At 35.9% G+C, this 25,852-nt stretch overlaps 1 protein-coding gene across 5 annotated transcripts in view; it reads right to left on the bottom strand.

The window, feature by feature from the left end:
• TTC29 (tetratricopeptide repeat domain 29) overlaps positions 1–25,490 on the bottom strand; it is a 127,629-nt gene extending 102,139 nt beyond the window's left edge. For all 5 annotated transcript variants that reach the window (XR_004750173.1, XM_035323884.1, XM_035323885.1 and 2 more), the window contains exons 1-5: positions 25,385–25,490; positions 25,328–25,350; positions 22,709–22,805; positions 18,743–18,826; positions 4,276–4,499 (exon numbers count right to left, since the gene is read on the bottom strand). Coding sequence is in view for 4 of the 5 variants with exons in the window: in XM_035323884.1 (XP_035179775.1) it covers positions 4,276–4,499; positions 18,743–18,826; positions 22,709–22,805; positions 25,328–25,337 (415 nt within the window). In the remaining variant the exon portion in view is untranslated. The remainder of the gene's footprint in view (positions 1–4,275; positions 4,500–18,742; positions 18,827–22,708; positions 22,806–25,327; positions 25,351–25,384) is intronic.
• Positions 25,491–25,852: the final 362 nt, after the last annotated feature.

Raw genomic sequence — 25,852 nt, 5'->3', positions numbered from 1 at the left:
GGCACAAGCGTGAAATCTTACAGAAAAGCATTTCACTGTAAAATGCTAAACTTTATTTTCAACCTTTAGTGCCTCAGACATAGAAAGATTTTCTAGTGTGAACACATCAAGTACTCATGCTTTCTTCATATACTTTAGGAAAAGTCATCTTTTACAACAACAACAAATGATAATTCATGCTGTCAAAAGTTCGCTTTCTGAAGTGAGGAAAAAAACACCAAGTTAGCATCTCCTCCAAATTGTTTGTGTCTGATATTTCCTAGAACGCAGGTCAGCAGCCAGTAGCACGTGCACAGATTTTAGCATTTGGCATACCACAAACGTAGTACAGGCTCTAAGAAAGGCAACAGCTTCCAGGTTGTAATTCCTATTACCCACTAGCTGCCCCAATGATCAGCTACTAAGCGGTGTCTTGCCCCTTTGAAGGGGCATCCATGGTGACCCTTAGCTCTACGCACTGGCTTTGGCACAAAGAACAGTCACCTGCTACTACAGTGCTGACTGCTCCGTATACATCACAGCCACTCACCTGGGAAATTTCCCATTTCTGCTCCCCTGCTCCAGCAAAGGAAAGCCAATGGCTGAGAGGACTCTTCCTGTAATTCCTCCTGAGCTGTAACTTGCCTCGTGTCCCCTTCATCTGGTGGGGCCACAACACAGGTAAACCAGCCCACACTAGCAAGCACTGATCATATAAGCTCTTTGTGGCCTAGATTAGTCACCATAGGTAAGGATTCAGTTAGGGTTCAACCTCACATTTAGTACACAGTTCAGATGTGATCTGAAGAGCAAAGCTTTACAAGCTATTTTAGAATAAAACTAGTACAGGTGACCCCTAGTTTGACGAACACTAGATTTGGCACACCATCCCTGACAGGCTGCTGATCCCAGTCTAAAATACTAGATTGCAGTGCCAATCCGCATAGCACTATCCTTTTTTGGCTCAGTGCTAACTAAACGTAGCTATGCAATAATTTGAGGAGGTGATTCAAAAAGCTTAATGAACTTTTTAGGTACAGGCCTAAGAAGTAAATTAGCAATGCATTTTAAAACAATAAGACAGACTGTAGCCACCACGTACCAATTTAAAGAATCAGTTATATGGTAAAAGGTTTGCAAACAGCAGCTTAAAGCTTCTGATTTCACTTCTAAGTATTTTTATCTGAGGAACAGCAACACTCATCATTATAATAAACTGTTCTCCCAGGCAGGCATTAAACTAAGTGCTGTCCAAAAACTCCAAGACGCGAGTTTACTTTCTTCCTGCTGTTTCCCTACGACCCACCCAAACACACAGAGATATAGGGTCAGATTTTATCTGCATCTTAGACAGACAAAATGTATAAAATTAATACTATTTATCCGGTGCACTTCTGTAGGTTATGGTCATCGTTTGTTCTCAGGACATCAGCAGCCAAAAGATGCTCAGTTAGCAATCCTCATTTTCAGATCAGGATGGGACTGTGGCTTCAAACTCTCTCTCCTGCTAACTTTCAGAACAGTACTGACTAAGGAGCTATGGCTATTAAAAGGGATAGTAACAACAACCTACTGACATTGGTATGCCTCTAAAGGACAATTATAATTTTAAGTGAAATTACTCTGGGCAGTAAAACCAAGCAGGCAATGGGGCAGGCTATTTGATGGCCTCAAAATATATTTTTTTTCTTTTTGAAAAAAAAGATTTTCAACAACATGTATTGAGAAATAATAGCATATATCAGATGCTGAGCTACGTACATTACTTTGGCATTTATCCTGCAATTTTCTTTAAAAAACAAAACACCTACAAATATACATATTTGAATAGGTAATTGCTCTTTGATATCAACTTCCACATCATAATGGACTGCCTTGATTCATCCTGTCAAAGCAAACAATCTATGTCCATCATTGCAGAGTCTAAAATTACAGGCTATCAGCAAAAAGAAAAGATTCACATATCCCACCAATAAATATGGAAAGTGAATTAACAAGTACCTAGCTTTCTCTATATGCTATGGTAACAACTCTGAAACTCTAAATTTTGGAGCAGCAGTTCTAAGCAAAACTCACAATGAGACAGCAACAGTGTGATACAAAAACATCAGGTGAGAAAGCTAAAGAACAAAAGGAAAAGCTTTTTACTGACATCAGTGATGTTCCATTTTCCACTTACCACTTCAGGTTAAAAAAAAAAATATCTCTTCATGAAGTTTAAATTCATTAAAAAATGTACAAGTCATACAGATCTTTTTCATACCTTTATATCTGCAATCTCTACATCACAACTATTAGCTCAGGACAACATCCTTGAGACAGATATGTTTTCAGGTAGCCTAATATTAGTGACAGCAGCCACATTGTAAAACTCTCACAGTTCACTGCCCCAAATGTTACTTTAAATGCTTTAAGCCAGATTTGGCTTGAACTGTAGTGGCTGAGGAACAAACGCAGGTCAGCTGCTGTTGTCACAGCTATGCTGTAGTAAGTTCCAGCTGAAGAATGAAGCCAACTGCTGAACACCTTTTAAATGGTTTCAGCTGAAGTTGTCATGAGATTGTAAGACAGAGCTCCAACTAGTTTGATTAGAATCAGAGTAACTGGATTAGTGGAACTCCTAAATTAGTATTTGATGAGCTGTGTAATCCATATGTTAACTTCACAGCACTACTAGCTCCAACAAGCTGTGACACAAATAGCATCCACCCCTTTGTCTGCCTCACATAAAAAAAAAGATTTGTGGAAAGGTTTACACTGAAACTGGCATAAAATCAAAACTCTCACTATACTGATCTTGCAATTCAGTCCAAATGTGTTGCTTGAACACTTGCCAATTCCATTGGCACATTCTCATTACTTTTTTTGCTTTCATTTTAACCAACTTGAATAGGCAAAGTGTGGAAATACTCTCTTCAAGGGGCAAGACACAATCAGTCAGCTGATGGGCGGTATCCCATCTCTCAGGGAGCCCAGCATACAATGAATGCCAATTTCAGTGAGAGAAAGGGCTTCTGCCTTCCACAGGCAGAACCACCAACCTTCCATAGCAGAACCAGCACAGTCAGCACCTTGCCTCTCTGGGATGGTATTTGCTACCTCTATTGGCACACAGCAGTTAGTAACACTGAGAGATCTTGCAGTAAAGGAAAGCAAAATACTCTCCTCAAACAGCTGCAGGAAGCAGGTCCATCAAGAGATGCCTTAACTACCACTTTTCAAACACCAATGTATCGGCACAATGCTTATGTACAGCAGGGTAGTCTGGGCGCAAAACTCTTTCATACTCCTGCGAACAACATGGGTCCACGTTCAGGTGGTAGTCGTACTCAAGAAAAACTTGAGTATTTCTCCCTATCACAGGCTGTCTAGGATTACAGTGAATTAAATAAAGAAACACAACTTTTTGCTTTCAGAGTAAACATAAACGAAACACGTTAAATGAGTGGGAAGTTGTCTTTTCTAAAATTAAATTTTCTGTTTCTAAATTTCAGCAAGAAAGCTTAGGTCCCAAACTCTCAAGCTTTATTTTAGATTTCCCTCTTTGTAACAATCAAAATGTAACTTGAAACAAGCCAACTATAATGAAATCAACTCTGCTATGAAACAGAATTGTAGTTAGAGCTTTACCTGCCTCCATTCCTTACAATTATTCCAAGGGAGAAAAACAGAGTAAGTTATGTTACTATTTACAGTAAAGCAAAATGATAAATATGAGCGCTCAGTAAATAGTAGGCAATAGAGAAAATACAGTAATTTGGAGTTATGTCTTCCCTAATATTTAGTAATTCACAGGTGGCATGTTACATCTGTGTGCTGTATTTTATTTGACATGTTCACAATCCTTTTTAAGTCAGTCACAAATCCAAACAGTTAGCAGACAGTGTATTTAATAAAATCAGATTTATAAAACTATTACTGTTTGAAACAGCATTTCACCTATTTAATTTTTCTAATACAAAACCAGCTAGTCAAATCAATAGAGGAAGAAAAACAATAAATAATGAAACTGAGAAAATATTTGAGGTGTTATCAAAGCTATAAATATATTAAACATTTTTGATATTATAATGCACTCTACGTGTTTTTCTTTTTTCTTTTCCCTCTCAGAAAACCTCTCCCGATATCTGCAGTTCCTAATCATTTATTCTATAAATACAGCTTAGTTGACTAAGGCTGAAATGTGCTAAGATGCAGTAACGTTTCAAATTCATACATGAAACAATTTGGAAGCTTCCCCCAGGCATTGGCGGCTGCGGCTCCCGCTGCTCTGCTACCCACAATCCCCCCATTTACCTGCTCGCTGGGCTGCCTCAGCCCTGGTCAGGAAGTGGTAAAGCTGATCCAGCTTATCAGGCTGCTCCTCCAGGGACTTCTGCTGCCATATGGCTGACCCAGGCCCTGCAGCCTCCCTCAAGGCATTCCACTTCTGTATCAGAGTGAAGAGCTCGGAGAAGGACTTGTGATAACCCTGTCGCAGCATGTCTATGCAGATGTTCTCCTTGTATGAATTCCTGTTACTGGGAATAAGAAAGACGGATTTTAAGCCTTTAAACCTGTATTCTGTTCTCCACCTTACCAAATAATTACAGATACTAAGACAGATTTCAAGAAGAGACCTCTGCAGTTCACCAGCAGGGAAGGGGTATATTTTTCCATTCTCGGAAAGCATTCTACCAAAATACAATTACAAATATCCTACCCTAGGGAGGTAAACATGGAAATAGCATATAAATATCCAAATATATATTGCAAACATGTTCAAAATATGCTGATAGTTTTAGCTGGTGCTGTTAAGAAAAAAAAAAAAAGGTTGACTGATGGGAAAAAAGATATGTTTACATTAGATTATGAAAACACAATAAACTCTTAGTTTGCTTTAAAACACTGAAGAGAGGAAAAGATGAAACATCCTACATGTCAAAACAATGTATACATTCAATAGTTTTGCTGTAGGATACGGTGGCTTGGTTTAATATATCACATAAATGCTATGTCAGAAACACAATTGTTAAATATTATTTTGCTTCTCTTTAGCATTTAACTTCAGCTGAGACAGGTTCACATCCTAATTTTAAAATTAAGCAATGCAAAGATAAATTTACATCAAAATTATCCAATTCATAAACTCTGAAAAGATATACTAATCCAAAAGTTGTATAATCAAATACTCTCAAAAGTTAATATATCTTTTTAGATATTATTTATGGAAATAATCAAAGTATTTCTTTTATGCAGCAGGAAACGATTATTGTGTCCCATCCCAGAGAAAGCTATGAGTCCAATGGGACTACCTGAAACACTGAAGTGTAGACATAAATGTTTGCAGGAGCAGCTATCTAGTCTGGGAAAACAAACCCTCATCCCAGTAAAATGACAAGGACCTAAATGTGGTAATTTTAATTTGTAATTCCACTTAAGTTTTCTATTTTTAAGACTGTCTTTTAAGATGAGAATCTATTTAAGTACTATTTCTGAGAGGCATTAAAATAAATATGGAATTGTGAAAACTGAGATTTGCAGTGTATGCAAGAAATTCAGATGACCTCATGCTGAACAATAGCCCAATTACAATAGTATTTATAGCCTAAAAAAACTACTGTAGTTCTTTAAAAATCCTAATTAGAAGTGAAATTCTGTAAAAAAAGTCTTAGCCAGATGTCAATCAAGTAAATGGTAATCTGAGGTGCAAGAAGTAAATAATCTGCATTATTTCAATATCATTATAACAAAATCTATTAATTACTCCATAAATTCACATTTTTCACATAAATTCACAACTTTAGTTGTATTTCTTACATTTTAGTTGCAGAACTGAACACAACAAATATTACACAATTCTAAAAGATACATGATATGATTTAGACTATAATACTGAATTTATTTTTTAATATATATGTTTTTCAATATTGAAAAATGCATAGTGTTTACGCCTACAAGAGAAAAAATACAACTATTCTGTAACAGAAAACATTTTCAACATTTATCTTAGAAAAGTAAATGAGAAGTATCTTTAAACATTTACACTATATTTGGCACATATCAAGTTCTCAATATACAGCTTCAAAATACCACGCAGATATTATATTAATAAGGTACAATATACTATCTACTCTATATATGGAATACTTTTTTCTTTTTAAAATTTATATTTAACAAAAAACAAATATATATATACACATGTAAAAAATTCCCAGCATCTTCAAAAGGCCTAGGACTGAATCCTACAGTAACATCACCCAAAGCATTGGAAAAAAAATCTAAATAGCAGACATACATATATGCACCTTTATTTATTTATATATGGTCTATATATTAGTATATGTGTGCATGCATTAGTATACATGTGCATGCATTATATGATCATGTGTTAGAAGTAAAGAAGAAAGCAAGTAGCTGCTAAAACATCTTAATAGTAACTGAACAAAACACCATTCAGTTCATTTTTAACACTCACTGCACAGTACCAATATTTGTATAAATAGAAAAAACTGTCTGTGTAAGATGTTACTTGTGGATTAATGCACTTGATGTCAAAGCACATTTTCTGCACAAAACAGCATTATTAACAAACCGCTACAGGATAACAAAACATACAGGAAAATTTCAGTTTAAAAATGAGTTTCACCATTCTTTTAACAAAACGCCAGGCCAATTACTAAATTGAAATAATGCTGAAGTTACCAAAAGTGCAGAGCACATTTTTTCTCTGGCAAAGATAACTGTGTTGGTAACTCATAAACCGTGAGACTGCCTAATGTATAACCATTCAAATTTTAGAGGCATAAAGATAAAAGTTACCTCACAAAGCTGTAATTAAAAACAGAAAATACACAAAGAGCAAAGCAATACATTTGTTTCTTTAAATTACTACAACACATCAGCCACAAGTGCCTGATCACACAAAAGATACAGAAAGGCCAGAAATAAACGTAGTATGGGGATGAATGTTATTAGTGACACCTAAGAGAGAGCTTGACACTGCAACCAATTCTGAAATTGGTTCAGTTATCCAAGTGGTTCCAGATGGAAACGCCAGGCTTCTTTCTCCAACAAGCAGTCCTTTTGAACCTCAGATGAGCGGTGTCAGTGACAGAAGAAAACTTTTCATGGTATCTTGAAATAAATTATAAGTCCTCAATCCTCAAAATCCTTTTCGTACTGCTTTTTATAATATCATGCAGCATGTAAAATATGAGATTAAATACAATGTCTCAAGTTTTACATTACTGCACATTACTTTATTCCTAACATCGGTATCAAAAATGGATACCTAATTAAATCTATGTGATTTATTTTATAAAATCCAACCGCTAACTTTATGGTTCTAGTACATTAATAAACTAGTTTATGCTGAGCCTTTTGAACCTTACTACCTAATATATTAATTATGATATATTACTAAAACAGCAAGTTTATTTTTCTACATTGCGTCCACGCCGATTTTAGGTTTCCTTTGAACAATTATGTTACTCCGGGAAGCAAAATGAAAAAAGACTGGCCTTTCATTTGGTTGAAGCAGGGACGTTCAAAAGGTTTAATGGTCTCTGGGGGCATCTACTGGAAAACTGGAAAACTGCAGCCAGGACAAGTTAATCAGGCAGCTGTCAGCGCGGACGGCGCGGCGCGGAACAAAGGGAAGCCGCAGCACGGAGCGTGTTGGCGGAGCGCAGCCCGAGCAGGGCGCAGAAGAGCCCGGCTCCGCTGCCTGCGCTGGCTCCCGTGGCTCGCTGCCCCAAAAGCACGATGCCAGAAACATGCCAGCACTGCGCGCGCAGGTGCGTGCAAGCAATTAAGCTAGTCAAATTATAAGGAGTGTATAGCCGGGTAATGTTACCCGTGTTTCATTTTGAAATTGAACTGTAAAATGAATATAGACCTGAAGTCCTCTTTCCTCTTTGAATGACCACGTGTGCATGTTGAGAGAAAGATGTCAAACGCACCTGTAAAGACATCTTATTAATAACAACATCTGTTTTTATGATCAAACAGAAGCAAATAAATCTAAACCAGCAGATTATTTATTTTTAAATCATGACATTCAACAGATGAAAGCCGATACTTAACACAAGCACAGAGGAACAGCGGATGCCCAGCATCATCTGACTGCGCACTTAGCTCTCTCATTCACAATCTCTCTTGTCTCTCATCGACATCCCTGTTGATGTTACTAGTTGTTTGTTTATCCAGGTTGGGTAAAATAGCAAAACGCGGTCAACTTACCAATCTGGTTGGGTATTATGCCTTAGGCTTACAGCAGCAGATCCTGGCACAAGGTGCTGCAAAATTCTGTGCACTTGTGGGGTGGGGTGTGTGTGTAAGAATCAGCAACATTTCCAATACCAAATAAATAAGCACTAAAGTTAAAGTTACCGTTTTAGTGGGACGATGCTTTAAATGGCACAGGTAGAAGCAGCTACTGAATGTGGATCTGCGAGCTTGAAAGGCACTACTATTGTTAACATACAACGTGCTTTAAATTACCAGGATATTGCTACAGGTATTTAACTTACACTACACAACTACTTATTTATTTATTTTTATTATCATTGCTATTTAAAACTATCCAGAGCCATGCTGAGAAATCTGGCTTGAGCACAGAAACCTGATTCTGATCTGCATTTACTGGTGCAAAAATAAGAAACATAGATCTTCACTGAGGCTAACAAAATTACATTGCTGTTGCCATCTCAGGGACCTTCCTATGTTACTGTACTGTACTTTTACAAGTCTTAGCAATGTGTGGAGATCTGGAGAGTACCATCCTACGTTCTCTTTAACTTCACATCCTACACAACAAAGCTATTTGCCTTCTACCCTTTACAGAGAGAAAAGGAAACAGAAATTAAGAGGCCAAGTGACAAGTACTGGTATTAGGAATAATCAAAATAGTCAATATATCATAACAGAATTTGTTATCGCGAGCTTAATTCTCCATGTCTCCTGTCTGATGTGGTCAATTACAGACATGCAGAATAGGTACAAAAGGCTATTTTCAGATGTCACTTTTTTTTTCCCCTCAATATTAAGGTTCATATCTTTAGATTCTCTAGGATTTAGTTAGTACTATTGGTTAATGCCAGCTGCTGATTACAATGCAAGTGTATTGTAATGATCCCATTTTGTAAAGTGCTAAATGGCATAGATTAAACAACGGTACTATATAAAATTAAAATGTTTTAACAATGTAAAATAATTACTATACCAATGATTGTACTGTTTAAAACTGTATTCAGATAGATTTCAACCACTTGGGATTTCCTCTGTAGCTCAAAAGTTAATGACTGATATAAATGCCTTAGATCAGGATGACAAAATTATGAAAAAATAAACGAGATATTTTTGCGTACCTTTATTTAAGCAAGTACTAGTTATTATATTTCTTGTCTATAAAACTACATGAAAAATTAAATCAAGTATGTGAACACTTAGCTACTTTATGCTTAACTTACATGTATACACACACGATATGAACAGGGACATATTAGAATTTCCTCAGTAAAATCTGAAAAGTGTATGCCTAAAGTAAAACAAATTATACTATAGAAAGCAAAAAAGATAAGCATGCTGTAAGTGCTTAACATTTCAGGCTGTTCTGCCTAAGAATCAAACAAAGAATTATCATTCATTTACAGCTGGACATCCAAAAAACCTTAGAGTTTTTTAACAGTTGGTGACCCACATCTGTAGTGAAGTCACTTTTGCAGGGCCCTGTTGAAGATGAGAAGTACTTATTTAGATACTTAGTAAATATGGACACTGAAAGATTTTACCTGTTCAGCATTCAGTGATGCTATGATCAAGCGTTACAGTGGTATAAAACCATGTACTCACACTGCTAGAAACCACATTGTGATGCATTTAGGTTGCAATCCACCAAGGTTAGGTACATACCAAACTTGAAAACATATCCAAGTAGTCAGAGTATCTGAATTCGGTGGGAAAAAATATATACATGAATACTTGGGTGAGTCAAGCCCTCAGCATGCTGGTGTACTCAGCACATTTTCACCACATTGTGTTACTGATACAAGGATACTTAACTGCGTGAGGGCACAACCCTCTTTAATCCCAGTTTAAAGGCTGCCTGCTTAAATACTTTCCTTTTAATAAAATATTTACTGGGTAGTAATATGTTAAATTGTAGAATATAGCAATCTCATTAAAGATATGAAAGTACAGTAAATGCTATTAAGTAGTAATAGTAGCTTACACATGAGAATTTTTGATTACTAACGCTGAGAATTATATGATATTCTGGGGTGGGGTGAAAGATTTTAATTCCAAATTATGAAGATGAAATAGCTAATGTCCTACTATAAAAGCATAAAATCAACCCACCCCCCAAATGTTTTAAAAAGTGGTCCCTACTCTAAATAGCAAATAAAAAATATTGCATAACAATTTGTACATATCATCAGAGGTAGGAACATCTCCTTGAAAATGAATTATGCAAAAATTCATTTTTTTTAAATAAGAAAAGGATTGTGGAGTTACATATTCAGAACTGTTAATGTAAAGATGAAAATAAAGTGTATCAGAAAATAAATATTGTACCATATATACAGGTACAATAACTTTCAGCACAAGTAATGCAGTATTTTTTCATCTATTGCCTCACAGTCTGACTGTTGTCAAACCATGCTTTAAACTAAATCATGCAATCAAAAGTGGATGCATATCCTGTCAGTAGGATCCCACAAAGAACACACATATTGGACTCGCTTTCTTTTGTTCAAAGCTACACTGCCACTTTAATACTACATAAAATGAAAAATTAATCAATTATAAACATCAAAGGATGACACAGAAGAAGTATTTTAAAATGAATGTGAGTACTGTAATAATTAAGAATCCTCATTAACACAAAAAATGGAGATATAAATTTAGCAATGAACTTTTGGCATATTCTGTTCCTAAACATAAATGCAGTGAAAGCAATTAAAAAAAATGGTGCTACCCTTATAAAAGTGTTTTTCATACAACAGTGCAAACACACCTGTAATCATTACCTTCTGTTTCAAGCATAAGAAAAAAAAAACAAAAAACATTATCTTCATTAATCTTTCTGCTTTTCTTTCGACATTAATTATGCTCATTAACAAAAATTCCAACCATATTTTATGGACAGTTATTTATCAAAATGAACTATTTTTTAACTTCCCCCTTCTATTTCAGAGCTGACCTAATGGACCAAGAGCCAGGAATTTCTGCAGTTTTCTTTCACAGCATGTAAAATGATCTTTGAAAAAGATAATTATCATTATTTTCTCTTTGTATCATCTCAAGCTTAATCATCATCTTATTGTTACCATAAAACACTATACAAGGCTATTCATTTACAATCATACTATTGCCATGAACAATTCCCAGAGTATTTTTGCATTTGTTTATGATGACCTACTCAGTCTCAGTACCAGAACTTACTCAGTAGTCTAAAGACAAATACACAGAGATTAAGCGTGAGGGAAAGAAAAGCAAGGATTTTACAAATTCAGAAGGATTCACTTCCTAATAATGGAAGTCATGACTGCATCAAGGCAAATTAGACTGTCTTTCTTTATTTCATACTTTTTCATATGTTAGAGATGCTTCACCTTTGTGGAATGTTTTAAAAATAGACATCAGTTGTGTATAGCTTGTACATTATCTCCAGTACTAAATATTGTTGAACTACTGAGAAATGAAAGCACTAGAAAACCGTAAGACCAAACTTAGTAAAAACAACAAGTTACATAAAAAAGAAAAACTTCAGCTCACTGTGTTCTTCTTTATTAAAGTATGTCATGTATTTTATCTTTGCAAGAGTTTGATGAGTTTTTGCAAGTAAAATTCTGTTTCCTCTATACTTGCTAATAGTCATGAGAATCTGTAGTTTGCACCTTCCCATTAAAAATGTATTGTATTTTTTGAAATTATTCACCCCGCCTTTTATCCAGATCATGTCTTTGAAAGGAGGAAGTAGATAATAAATGGAATAATTCATGATTTCCCATTAAATATGAAACTTTCTTTTGCAGAGTTTAGAAAATGAAGTTCTACATAATGTACAGAAGTTGATTAGAACTTTTTTTTAACCTTTTCAAGAAAAACCTTTCACATTACACAAATGTACAGAGAAGTTTCTTTAGGAAAGGCAAACCATTCACTTCCCACACAGTTCTGTTCTTTAGATCACTGCCCAATTACACTAAATCATATGTTTATCAGGCCTGAAATTCACAGAGATCATTCATCTGACCAAAAAGAATGTGTGCCTCTAAGTACTAAAATCTCTTTTTGAAAGTTGTTTAATAAACATTGAATCCTGGTCGTGACAAGTAAGATTGTTAGGAATTATTCAGACAGAAAAAAAAAATACATATTTAAATAATATTGTGAAAGCAATGGCAAAGAAAATTAAAATTTATCATCTCGCTCAATAAGTAACTTGTGCCATCTCCCTTTCCACAAGCATCATATCAGCAGGGAGTTTGGGATAGAGCCTTAATTTAAAATTTCTTTTACTGTGAAAGGCTACATTTCTTTGGTTTTGAATTACATTCTTCCTTAGTTATTAGTATTTTAGAATGAAGAATCATCCTTGTAAAATGTAAACGAGTTGACACAACATTCGACCAGTTCTCAACCTGAGTAATGTGACCAAAGGTCATAAGGTGCTCATGGGTCACATCCAAAGACTAGTATCAGCAAGAACAGCAAAATCTTACTAAGACTTGACTATGAAAGGTGAAGACCAGTTGACTTCTTGCTCCTTTTGCTGCTTCTTTAGCTGCGTGGAGCTCTCCTCTCTCCCTCTGTCTTCATAGTATTATACACAGAAGGAATGGAAGCAGCTTCAATGAGTGCCTCACTATAGCCAAACACTGGGAATCAAGGACTGAAATACACGGGGAAAGCAGAATTTGCACTTACATGTTAGCTGATCTATGTCTGAAATCTCCTTTTGCAAGCTTTTTGGTAATAGCATTTGCATCTTCTTCCTTGCCTTATCTCCACACTAATAAAATATTTTTCCTAGCTTTTATTCTTTGCAGTGCCTCTGTCCCTTGAGATCCTCACTCCTCAGTTTTGCCTCCTAAACCACTTTGGGGTAGGAGAATTCATAACACAGAAATGGTCAAATCCACCTTACAATACAGAATTCCCAAACCTACATTATGCGTGTCCAAATTGGGAAGCCCCTGTAAAGATGTTAGGTTGTTAAAAAGAGAACATGGCAATATAGTAAGCTGTCAATGAAAAAGAGGTCCCAATCTATTTGTTTAGGAAAAGATACCACAGGTAACCTATGAAGACAGTTCACTAATTTATTTTGTAGAAGTGAAAGCAACTAGAAAATCTGGATTAATCAAAGACCCAATCAGTCATTTGTACTCAGCTTCCTTAAAGGAACAGGTCCATTAACAGCAAGAATAAATGTCAAATACAGAAACAAAGCTAAAAATGAGCACTGGAACTCTCATGATTTAAACAACTTATAAACACAGGACAAGGTCAGAAGAAGCCCAGTCTAATAGCAGGGCTTAGTAGTCTGTCATGGCTGTGATGAAAATGAAGAATAAAAAAACTCTTCAAGCTAGGCCTTCTCTCCATCAGCCCACAGATTCCATTCTCCCTTACTGGACTCTCTGGAACACCCTGTCTCTGATCAGGTGAGGAAGTTCCTTCCTCTCTAGTCCTGGAGGACAGATGGGGTTAAATATGCAGAGACCAATGGATAAAACAAGTAAGGACATAGGATAGAAATCTGTTATTTCTTCAAAGTTATTTTGAAGACTTGCATATAACCCCTCGTTGATTTTCTGACATCTTTCTTTTTTTAACCTGCCCTGGCTAAGATTGACATTGAAAACAGCAGGAACTTGGGAGGGGAGGATAGTTAATAATTTGTCCCTTTAATTCTTTAACTGAAGAATGGAAAAAATCTTTGTCACATGGCGCTAACATAAGATTCAAGATGGATACCAGGTCATTTTTGTTCTGGACTTGCCTTTTTTTTTTTTGTATAAACACCGCCTCAGAAATTAGAAGATGTGGAAAGGTACATTCACTATCTGATCTATTTTACACTTTTCAAAATGTGATAGTTCCCTAGTGTGGGAATCAGCAGATAAAACATACATGTCTACAGCTGAGCTGCTCAGCCTGAGTTCAGTATATAGGCAACGGAGAGAAATAGGTACTTCAGAAATATAATCCACCTTATTCTAGAGCAGTTGTCTGAAGATTCAAAGATGGGCTTCAACTAAGCAAGAGATTTATTCTTACTTACCTCCATTGACTATATAGGGTGATTAACCTAGTTATTTGGATCTGAGTTAAACTTGTCTGAAATCCCCTTTGCTCTTTCTGCAAAGCAGGACAAAGGTTTACAGAAGTAAAGAATTACTACTATATTCACTAGTCATCATTCCTACAGAAAAAAAATATTACATTACAGCTTTCTTATGCTGAGATGTTGTCTTACTCAAAAAAGCACCACTTTTCTATAGTAGTTAGATGAAGTAAAAAAAATGGTAAAAGCCTCTTTAGACAGACTCTAACAGTACGTCACACCTTGTACCTCAGTGCAGATGATGGCAATTATTTGACTGGAAAAAAATAAATAAATCACAAAGCCCATTGTTTAAGAGGGCTGTTTAATACTCACCTGCCTTTGAAATTACCAGAAACCTGTCTCATAAAACATGAAATTGTTGAGGAATAATTCCAAAGTTGGGAGGACCCATACAACCTCTGGAGAATTCCAACATTATATATAATTAGAAAAAGAGAAGCAAAATAATACTTTTAACTCTTCAAGTCTCTACTTCTGGAAATAAGTCAGAATTTGAAGGATACTGAGAGCCATGCTCTGGACATAAAAGCTGCAGAATATGAAAATGCTGTCACCTTCCAAAAGAAAAGCTTGCAGAAACCTATGAGAAGTCATACACTAACTTGTATACAATTTGCAGAGCAGTTTAATGATTGCTCTTCCGCACCACTGAGATGCCTGGCTGACAACTGCTCTGGGTGCCACAGCCCATCAGAAAATGAAAGCCTCTGCCTTTTGCTGTTCCAGTTAATCTTTAAATGGACCAGCCTTCTCGTGAATTCTACATAGAACAACTCACTATATCTCAAAATGTATATACAATAATTTTGTCTCCTGCCTGAAAAAGTCACTTCGTCTTTACAGAGTACGCCTTTACAGAAACAAAAATATCAAGTTAAGCTATCCATAACACATTGCTCAACCACTCACAAGACAGAAAACATAAACACTACTGTTTCTGCTCATCTAGGTCAGCCAGTACCTCCTCTGTATAATTGCGAAGTCATCTGACTACCAATGAGTCCAGAGTGAGGACACTGGAAGTCTAATCCCATCATCTAATTCACAGAAATACATCCAGTAAAACCAGTAATGCAATGTTTTTGTTACTACCAACCAAATCTGTTCCTATCATCTGAAAGATTTCAAAATGTTTCTTTCTAGTCTTTAACTCTTTTTTTGTTAATATGGTTTTATCCAGATGGTTTTAATTTGCATGAAGAGGAGAGAACTGTTACTTGATCTTTCTGGCCCTGACAAAAAGGTCAGGAAACAGGAATGACATTATAAAATTCTGGACCATTCTAGGCTCCAATCTCATTTGAAGAATCAATCCTGGAATCAATCGTTTGATGGAAAATACCTTACTTCACAGGTCATCATGAACCTTTTCACACTTAGATCAGTCATAAGAACAAATTTTAATTTTTACTGCAACCTGATTTCGAGCCATTAATGATTTGGTGAGTCAAGACTAAGAACAGTATTCAGGGAAAGCACCAAGAAGGGCCAGTGGAGTCAGCCAACCTTCTCACAACTTACAAAAGCCTGTGGAAAGAAAGCGATCACGTTCTGCATTAATAGGAACCTTTTTTTTTTTTTTTTGCCCCTTCCCTCCTCATTTCTCTTCCATTTGTAGCTTCTTGCACTACATTTACTTCTGATTTCAGGACACGGACTTAGAGAAGGAAACAAAACAAAATCAATAAAAAAAAAAAGCAATATCTTGTTTTAATGTATTTGAAGTACTATCTTCCTTTAGCATTGTTTTTCCTTCCTCCTGTATCACATCATCCTGATACAAAAAATGCTACCAAAAAACCTCTGCATTTCCCCAAACAGAGATTATAACATAAATACACTTAGAGGAATTCTTCTCATTTACTGAACTTCAGAAGAGAGTACAACACTGTATAATGGAAAAATGATTCCAACATTTTTTTCCCTTCAACTACAAAGAACGTAGCTTACATAGTTTTCAAAGAATAACATGCAGCACGCAATTTTAGGGCACAATTTTAAAGAATACTGCTTTTTTTCCATATATGTAATACTATGCTTAAATTCCAGTATTTAACAGGTAATAAACTGTTATCTGCCTAATTGGCACTGAAAAAAGTAAATGAAGTTTAATAGTAAGCAGGAGCGTGACTACAAGAATATTTTGACAAAATAATTGCTTAGTAACAACATGGAAGTTACTTTAATAAATAGTTATTAAATAATAATTTATTATTAATTTCCATAGGAGCATGAAATTGCTTGTAAACATTGTCCTTTCCAATAAACGGTAAACAAACTAATCTTAGTAACTACATTACTAGGAGCACACTAGCTGATTTTTTTCCACCCACAAATTGCCAAGACCTCTCTCATCCACATAGCCTAGCAATTGTCAGCAAAGGGGATGCAGAACTCACAATACTTAACAATTAATCAGTACATCCTTACACTAAGGAATCTGCATTTAAACGTACAGTACCAGTGATCTGCATGTGCACAACTGCTGTCAGCACAACTGCAAAGCAACGTGGAAGAATTTGCTTTTGTTCAAAAAAAAGTAAATTTCTGTTAAAAATCTTGTTAACTTATTTCGTTGACCAAACTCTATGATACTATTGCACTGGATAAAACCAGTGGTTTTTTACTCTACTTCTAAAGCACTCAATGACAATTCTTCTGGAAAAAAAAAAAAAAAAAATCAAAATCACAAAAGATCAGAACTCCATTACTTGGTATTTAAAACTTAGACCATATTTATTTAGCGAATATATTTTAAGTATCTCAACAAATGTACAAGTATTTAGGTGGCAAAAGAAAGACACCCTGCCCTTTCATACAGAAATACAACAATCTACTTTTGGAATGAAAACTGTTTTAAAGCTACACAATGTGTTATAAACCCTTTTTCACACTTTTTTAATAAAAAAATATTTTGTCTGCAGAGGCATACAAAAACATACCATTGATTTCAGTAATATTATTTACAGATATGGCATTGCCTTACTTTTAAATTGGCTCAAAATTACATTTGATGCACTTAGTTTTTTACAAGTATATTAGCCCAGTACTAATGTAGCTGTGTAGCTGCTAGTTTGTTACTTTTCATTTTATTTATTTTTTTGCTTTAAAGGTTAACAGAACAGTACTTGTAAAATATATACTACAGAAATTTTGTAACTGCTGAGTTAGTATCAAAACTTGAAATTCTAAGAGTAATTAAAAACACAGACCACAAATGTAATCTTTCGAAAGGTGTATGTACAAATTTGCCTATAAATAAACCAGAATATATATGGTATTTCAGTTTTAATCATTAAGAAGTTTTTATAACTTTGAAAAACAGCATGTTATGAAACACTAAGGAAACTCCTACAATGGCACCCCACTTTGCCTTGGTATTGCAGGACTTCAATATTCTTTGGGCATGGAGCAGATAAAGCTGCTGTGAGGCCAGGAATGGTTAGTATGACAGCATGATCAAAGTCTACAGAGTCTGCTGGCTGAGTATTATACAGTAGGGTTTTAGGACACTGATAAAGTTATTACCCCTAGACTTAAAATACCCCTGGTATTTTTCTAGATTCTCATTTGAAAGTGCATTATGAAGGTTTGCAGGTACATCCTTAGGCTAGGAAGAAGAAAAGAAGCATGTTGGCCAGCTGGTCAAATTCCTGTCTGATTAATAGAATGTTTCTAATCCACAAGGGTGATCTTGCAATATTAATTGTTAAGGAGCCTAGAGCCCTTGTATGTGCATCTTATTATTTAAATATTGAAATAAATAAATCATCTCACTTAACCAATTCAGATTTGTAAGAATTATTCCATTAATTTTGATGGTGCTGAACCCTAGCTCTGTTAAAAGACCCCAGAAAAATAAGTCAGTCGGTACTCTCTTGTAACATCTTAGTGTAAACACCTCAGCTGTAAGAAATCAAAAATTATATAGATTTCTTTCATTCATTGGGTTTTTAAATAAAATAAAAAAAAGGTGTATTAAATGCTTCACCACAGAAGTCAGCAGTTGGGCTTTGCTAAATAATAATTCAAAATTACAAGAACATGTATGTCTATATACTAAGCTTGTACCCCACAGGAGATATTTCACAGAGGCTCAGAGGAGGAAAAAGAAAAGGGAAAAAAAAAAAACAGAATTTCAAGTATAATTACTGACACAATCTTAAATACAGCATTACAAACATGATATAAAACCTTGGTAAATACACAGATTAATAAAGCCAAGGAGTTAAACTCTTTGATACATTTAAGATCAGGAGAAATATCCATCATTATTTAATATCAACTTCAATTTTTAAATGCCAAGTTCCACTAAAAAGGGTAGGACCTAGGGAACTTTAAATTTAAATGATTACGATGACTAGAAACAAAGGAAACAATAAACTTATGGATGTTAAAATGCCTCAAAAAAAGCCAACTTACGCAGCAGCTTCTTGTTTTGACAACCCTTTGATATTCTTCGCCAAATAATCATCTATTCCTTCTTTGTCTTTGATCAAATGAATCCTAAATTTAAATGAAAAAAAATTAAAAGAAACACTGTGAGGTGCTAACAGACTTCTGCAGCATGTATAATATATTAGCATTGCCAAGTAGAGCTAAATACTGAAATATTGACAGAGTAATGTATCAGACATTCTATAAACACATACAAATATCTTTTTAATTTTTAGGTCTGTAGCTATTTCAAATCTTTATTTCTGCAAGAAAAAAAAAAAAAAAAGAATTGGTTTAGCTTTCAAAGACCTGGTTATGTGATATTTCTGTCTAAGCTACAAGAAATTGTGTTAGCTAAATCAATAACAATTAATTAGGCTACCTATACTTAATTTGTTTTCTAAATCAGAACCATTACATCATGTTATCAGTATGGAGCAGAGTGGTCTAATCTATTGTGCATTTAACTTTTTCAAAGAAAAAAAAAATCCTCAAATCCAACTCAAATTTATCTTCCTTATTGCAATGCAGAGTTTTAAGTCTGCTCTCAGCTGTCCACAATTTGAGCAGTGCATTACTAAAAGTGCTTCGCTAGAGGGGTAACAACAGGGCAGTGGCCAAAGAAACAGCACAATTCCTAAAAATTTTAAGGTGCAAAGATCTAATTTTAAAATTTGAACCATACATCATTTCATCTTTCTTTTGAGCCAACATCTCTACTCTGATATGCAAAAGATGCCTTGAATTTTAAAGGATGATATGCACCTCTTGACCATAAAGTGTATTTAAATAGATTCTGATATTCCAACAGCAGAGGACATTAACTTCATAAAAGTAATGTGAATTTATTTTTGTTCTTTAAAAGACCATAAAGATTGTCTGGTTAACCAATGAAAGATAAAAGAAATTCAACATTAGTGTTTCACCTAAATCTATTACTTTCCTCTTTCACTGTCTGTATTACATTGCTGTCTTTCATTACAGGCATGAGAGTAATTCTATTCATAACATTAGCTAATATAAGCATCCCGCTCCTTATTGCTCTGAGAATACCAAAGCATGAAGTCCACTGAAATGAAAACAAAACAGCTAAGCAATGTAGAGATATTTTGATTTGTCTGTATTTAAAACAATGTAATAGTGACAACTTCCAGCACAAATAAGGCATTTAAATTTGTTCCAGAATTTACTACTACTGAGACACACCAACAGAGGCTTGTGCTTTCAGGCAGCACGTAACACAATCCATGTGAATTGCTGCTGGCCACAAAAAAAAAAAACAAAACACAGAAAAACACCTTATAGATATTGCCATAAGAATTCTGCAATAATCAACATCAAAATATAATCAATATCAAAATTTTCAAAATAGTGACAAATTAGGAAGACAGCATCATTAGGGCAAAGATAAGGCAGTTGTTATATATTTTAAACTGATGTAAAATATATGTCAAGATGCAATAGTTTTATTATACCAGGTAACAAAAACATAGTTACTCAGAAATACCAGTTTTCAAATAAGTATAAGCTGTTCAAAAAAAATGTATCTGAAAAGTAGCATGCCTGTCTAATTAAATATGAACGATTTGGTAGAAAATGCAAAAACAGCTGAACTTTGTACTTAAAGATTGCACAGTGAGCCTTTTTCAGATCACAAGCACATAGAGAACCCACCAGATATAGAAGGAAAAATCCTAAAAGGTCCAGACCCCCAAATTGAAACGTTCAACTCAAGATACAAGTTTCTAGGCATCACTGCCAGCTTTCTTCAACTTAATCTAAGCTGCAATGAAAAAAAACTCAAACTGGAATAAAAGGAAGACTGATGCCTTCTCACTATATTCTCAAAGATATTTAAATACAAAGCAATCAGGAAAAAATAAATAAATAAAAGAAACTATATATGATTAAAACTGTTACCTGCCTTATAGTCAAGATAAAAATTCCTGAATTCTGATTGGGAACACTTTCTAACTTAAGAAATGAAAAAGACATCTGCAGGCAGGATTAAAGAGAACAAAAGCAACAACTTGCAAACTATCTGCTTTTTACATATGCCTCACCACAGCCTCCGTATTGGACTGATGGAAGTAAAAGGCAAGCATACATAGGGGGAAAAAAACACAGTAGATAATTCCATCACCTCCAGAAATCATTACTTAAAATATCTTGTTATATACAATGAGAATTAAAAAGAATTAATTAATGTGAAGAACTGACTCTGTGACTTAGCATAGACATTGTTTCTAATAGAGGAATGAGTTGAGGATGGCACTGGCTAAAAAGCATCATTTCTTTTCTTCCAGAAATTGTCACTTGCTTCTTCCAAACAGTTTTAGGCTTATTTCTCCAGTGTTCAATTATGACTCACTATATTTCATAAATAGTTTATATAAAAGTATTCCCCACCTGTAAATTGAATCTTATTTAAATCAATCCTTTATTAAAAACAAATATATTTTAATCCAAGGGACAGCTATCTCACAGTTAGCATTTTATACCATGCATTCTTATAACTATTTCTGTTACCGATTTACAGAGCAAAAATAGCTACTGATTATTACTAGAAATAGACTTCACAGTAAATACACCTGGCATTTTAATCAAAGAACAGAACGAAGTTGCATGAAATATGAAGGACCAAACTGATTCTCACATAACTCTCTATCCCCGCTGAATATTCTGTTAACTTCAACTCAAGTTTTCTCAGCATTTCCTATCAAAGAAAATGGCAGAGCTTGTCTTGTTCTAATCACTAGGCACCTACAGCATCGCCTCTACCATTACAGAATCACACATTTCTTTTCTGCAGATAGGCACAACTTCTACATTGCTGGAGAATTACCTTCTAGAATATTAAATTGCTGGAGAATTACCTTCTAGAATATTAAATTTCCTAAGGAAAGAAACAATCCTACCTCTGAGTTAAGTTCTCCAGCAACATAGTTACTGGAAAAAGTGATGGCTGCAGAACATGGCTCCAGCCATACAAATTTAAATTATTAGTTTTCTAATATCTTTTAAGACACATATAATTGCATTTTCTCATTCTATCAATGTGTGAGAGAACATCTGTCAGTATGAAGCCCTGAATCCTAACTGCTTTAGACAGGAAGAAGCAGCTGCTGAACTCAGAGATGCCCCAGACCTGTGAGCCAAAGGGCGACGGGGAACACTCAGACTGGGGAAAAAACAAAACAAACAAACAAAAACACAGGAAAAAAAAAAAAAGAGAAAGGAAGAAGAATAAAATAGCCATAAGTCTTTCTGAAGTGGAGGCAATTCCAGGAAAAAGAGCATAGATTTTCAGGACTACAATTATGGATGATTAACTAAAGAATAGATTGGTTTGATTAAATAGTGGGGCAGAATAGTAACTGGGAGACCAGCACTCACTGGCAGAGAAACAAAAATGCATAGATATATGGATAGTAATAACTGGGAGGAGAAATGGAAGCTGAATGAAAAGCCACGCAGGCACATGTAAGAGGACAGCTGGAAAGGATTATGGCATTGTCTTTTACTCTCTTGATTTTAAGTACAAGATAATGTTTTTTCAAGACAGCTTTATTCATTATATTTTGAGAGATGCCAAACTGTTTTTTTGTTTGAATAAAAAGAAAAAATATATATATATATTTTAATTCAAATAGAAACATTTTTATTAACCTTCATTTGCACCAATGAAAGGCAACATCTACTGATCAGAAATAACTTCTTACAGCTCTTGAAGGGGGAGTTGAAAAGTTAGGATGAAATGTCAACCTTAAACAGAACACATTTCCTTTTTCTTTCCTTTTAACAATGAAACTTTCCTAACAGAAAACTTCCTTCTCTTTGATTCTGCATTTTTAAATATCACAACAAAACAAGCATAATTTCGCACATTGGCATAACTGATAGAAGTTATTCGTAGTAAATATAATACCCTGCAAGAAAAAAGGCACATACCTTGCAAAGTCTAGTGGTGGGCAGACGGTCTGCTCTATGAACCTGGGATGCTCCAATGGGCTTTGTATGACTGCTTGAGGCAGCACATGCATTTCAACTAAAACAAACACGCACCACATTATTTTAAAAAATGCCTTTGCAAAGATCCAGTTTCTTTTTATGTCACATCCCAGTTAACTCTCTTTTATATCCATTACATTGCATGTAATCCTGGGCTCCAGTTCTACACAAATATTTTCAGGCCTCAGCATTTTTTCATTGGAACATAATGCATAGGAACAGTTATGATCTCACTTTCAATGGTTTCCTCTGTTACACTGGAGCGTTCTTCATTTACACAGAGGCAAGCAATGCAGGAGTCTTACTTGCATGTGACTCCCAATGCTTCCTCAAGCTACGCAGGCCCAAGTATTAATAATATTTTAAGTTAATACATAAGGTGAAGAAAGGATTAAGCATGCAGTGTGCTATGCAACAACAGGCACTGCATTAACATTCAAAATAACACATAATTGCACCAGTAACAACCACTTGAGCAGAAAATCTAAGTAATACCACACTTGCAACACAGGATTTTACTTAAAACAGAAGCACAAAGCCCCACAGTTAGGTAGAATTGTCTAACTTGTCATTCTGAAGTACATAAATGCTAATAGAACTTTTTTGTCATATAGAGCTACTGTGTTTTTTCCCCACGTATTCAGCCTACACTTCGTACCATTAAAGTTTCAGCTGCCAGTTCCTTCATTTTGCATGTCTGTGATCTGAGGACATTAGCAGCAGGAGCACCCTTACTTTTAAATTTGGTTTAATGTAGGTATTGCATGCCCTGCTGGTAGGCCTCAAGGCACAAACTTTTAATAGGGATGGGAAAACAGAATATAATGGGGTGGGGGGTGTTAACTATTTGCTACATTTGATGGAGGGAAATTTCTTTCACAGGAAGTAATAGATATGAATCATCTTGATACGGAATGATTGGTATCAGACTAGCATAGTATTTTATATATTAGCCTTTTGAGAAAGAAAAGAAAAATCCATTTCACTGATGAAAAATTTTGCTACAGGTATTTTGAAGTATTTTTTTTGTACTCTGTTACTTAGAATGGAGTAGCAATAAACAACTATGAATTGAAAGGATAACATGATTATTTCCTCTCAGTCATTCTTTGAGGGCTTAGTACTAAGGACAGGTTTGTTACAGAAATAAAAATATTATTTATAAATAATTTGCCTATATATATATATATATATATATCAAGAAAAGCATATAGGTAATTCATCACTATAAAAGATTATGCTTCCTACAGAGAATGCAAGATTGGTATCCACAAGCAATATAGAAAGGAAAATCTATTTTTAGTAAGATGCTATGGAGTGAAGAGTAGTAAGTAAACTTGGTAACAACAACATTGAAGCTCAGAGAAGAGGCAGAGCCTTCTACAAGCCTCAGTTTTGAAGCAATGGGTGGAAAAAAATGCAAACAGATCATGGCTAAACGGCAGGTGCTGAATTTGGCAGGCAGAAGAGCCAACCACCTACAGCAATGGAGCAGGAAACTTAGGGGTAGCACCTGTCCAGAAAACCCTGTCAGAGCCACTGCAACCACCAGAAACATCTAGTTTTAACTAACAGGTAGGGAGACTTTGTGACATGCCACAGGTCACAGGCTCCAGGTTGCTCCCATAAGGGACCTGGCTGGAGCACACACCAGCTCCTCTCTGGCCCCCACACTCCAGGCTCTCACCACACCTTAGCTCAGAAGCACACCTTTCCCACCACACCTTAGCTGTTAGCAGTACAGCTTTCTGAAGTGTGTACTCCTGCATTCTCTTAAGTTTCTTCGGTAATTGTTTAAAGACTGTTAATCCTTTTACATCTTACTCCTTCATTATGAAGTTCAAGCTGCATCTTATTTACTTAACCAAACACCTATGGAATTCAACAAATGACAAAACAGCCCGGTTTGGCACTAAGGAAGCTCTACGTCTAGATCCTCTTGAAATCAGTAGGAATCTGCCCGTACTCTGGAATCACCCCAGCATGCATTGAAGCTAAAGGTAAAAGGCCAGCTGATGGGAATGGCATTTCCTGGTGTATTTTAGGTGGCACAGAAACTTCCTAGTTCTTCCTACAAATTTTTGAAGCATGCTTAAGTCTAACCAGAAGATGGGTATTTCCCAATATGGAAAACATCCCAGAAGTGGCATAGCAACATCCAGCCATCTCTGTGGAGATGTTTGCTGCTACCTTGCACCCCATGAAACAAAAGGATGCCAGAGAGTGACACAACAGACCTGTGGCCAAGCTGCTTCATTTTACTGAAAGCACCAATATGATTTATTAAAAAATCTGTATGTTTTAAAGTCTACAGCTTTTTTGACTTAATTTATTCCAGGTAACCTGCATTAGGTCACAGCCCAAGGCAGCATTCTGTTCCCCCACACTCGAGCCCCTGCCCACCATAGGGTCCTATAGTGTTTCCTAGTCTACTGACTGCGAGCCAGGAGCGTTTGTTTCTCCCTCACTCGTTAACCCTCCTGCATAACCTAAACCCTAACGCTACCCCACCCCTCGGAATAAATAAATAAAGTCATGGAACTTCCCAGGGGAACGGACCTCTCCTCATGGCGCGGCGCAGGACGAGACCCTCCCGCCGGGAAGGCGCCGCGCACAGCGGTTACCGGCCCCCCTCCGCGAAATGGCGGAGCCGCCCCGCGGCGCGAGAAGGGGGCTCCTGGGCCCGGGCCCCGCGGGCTCGGCTCCGGTGTGGCGGCCTCGCCATGGCCATGGCAACGGGGGCGGGCGGCGCTGAGGGCCGCCCTCCTTGGGCCGTCCGGCAGCCTTGGAAGCAAGGTCGGGTTTAGACCGTAAGAGACGTGGAAGCTGTGAGAAGTGCGTGCAGCTCAAGTCTTTAAACGTTAACAGGTCTTTGATGTCACAACTGCGGAGGGTTTTTGAAGTCCCAGCTCGTTGGATGGGAGGGGACGCTGACGGTTGTTCCATCCAACCTGTAAGAGCAATGCTCACAAATAAGTCTTTGGCTGTCTGCAGTGGAAAGGAAAGGCAGTCATCAGGAAATCTATACACTTCAGCTAACTGAAAGCTTTAGTATGCTTTCTTGGAACTCCAAGAGAAGCGTAT

This window comes from Oxyura jamaicensis, chromosome 4, assembly GCF_011077185.1.
Source record: "Oxyura jamaicensis isolate SHBP4307 breed ruddy duck chromosome 4, BPBGC_Ojam_1.0, whole genome shotgun sequence".
Classification (NCBI taxonomy): Eukaryota; Metazoa; Chordata; class Aves; order Anseriformes; family Anatidae; genus Oxyura; species Oxyura jamaicensis.
Note: the sequence above shows the minus strand (reverse complement) of the source record. Positions and strands in the feature narration are given on the sequence as shown.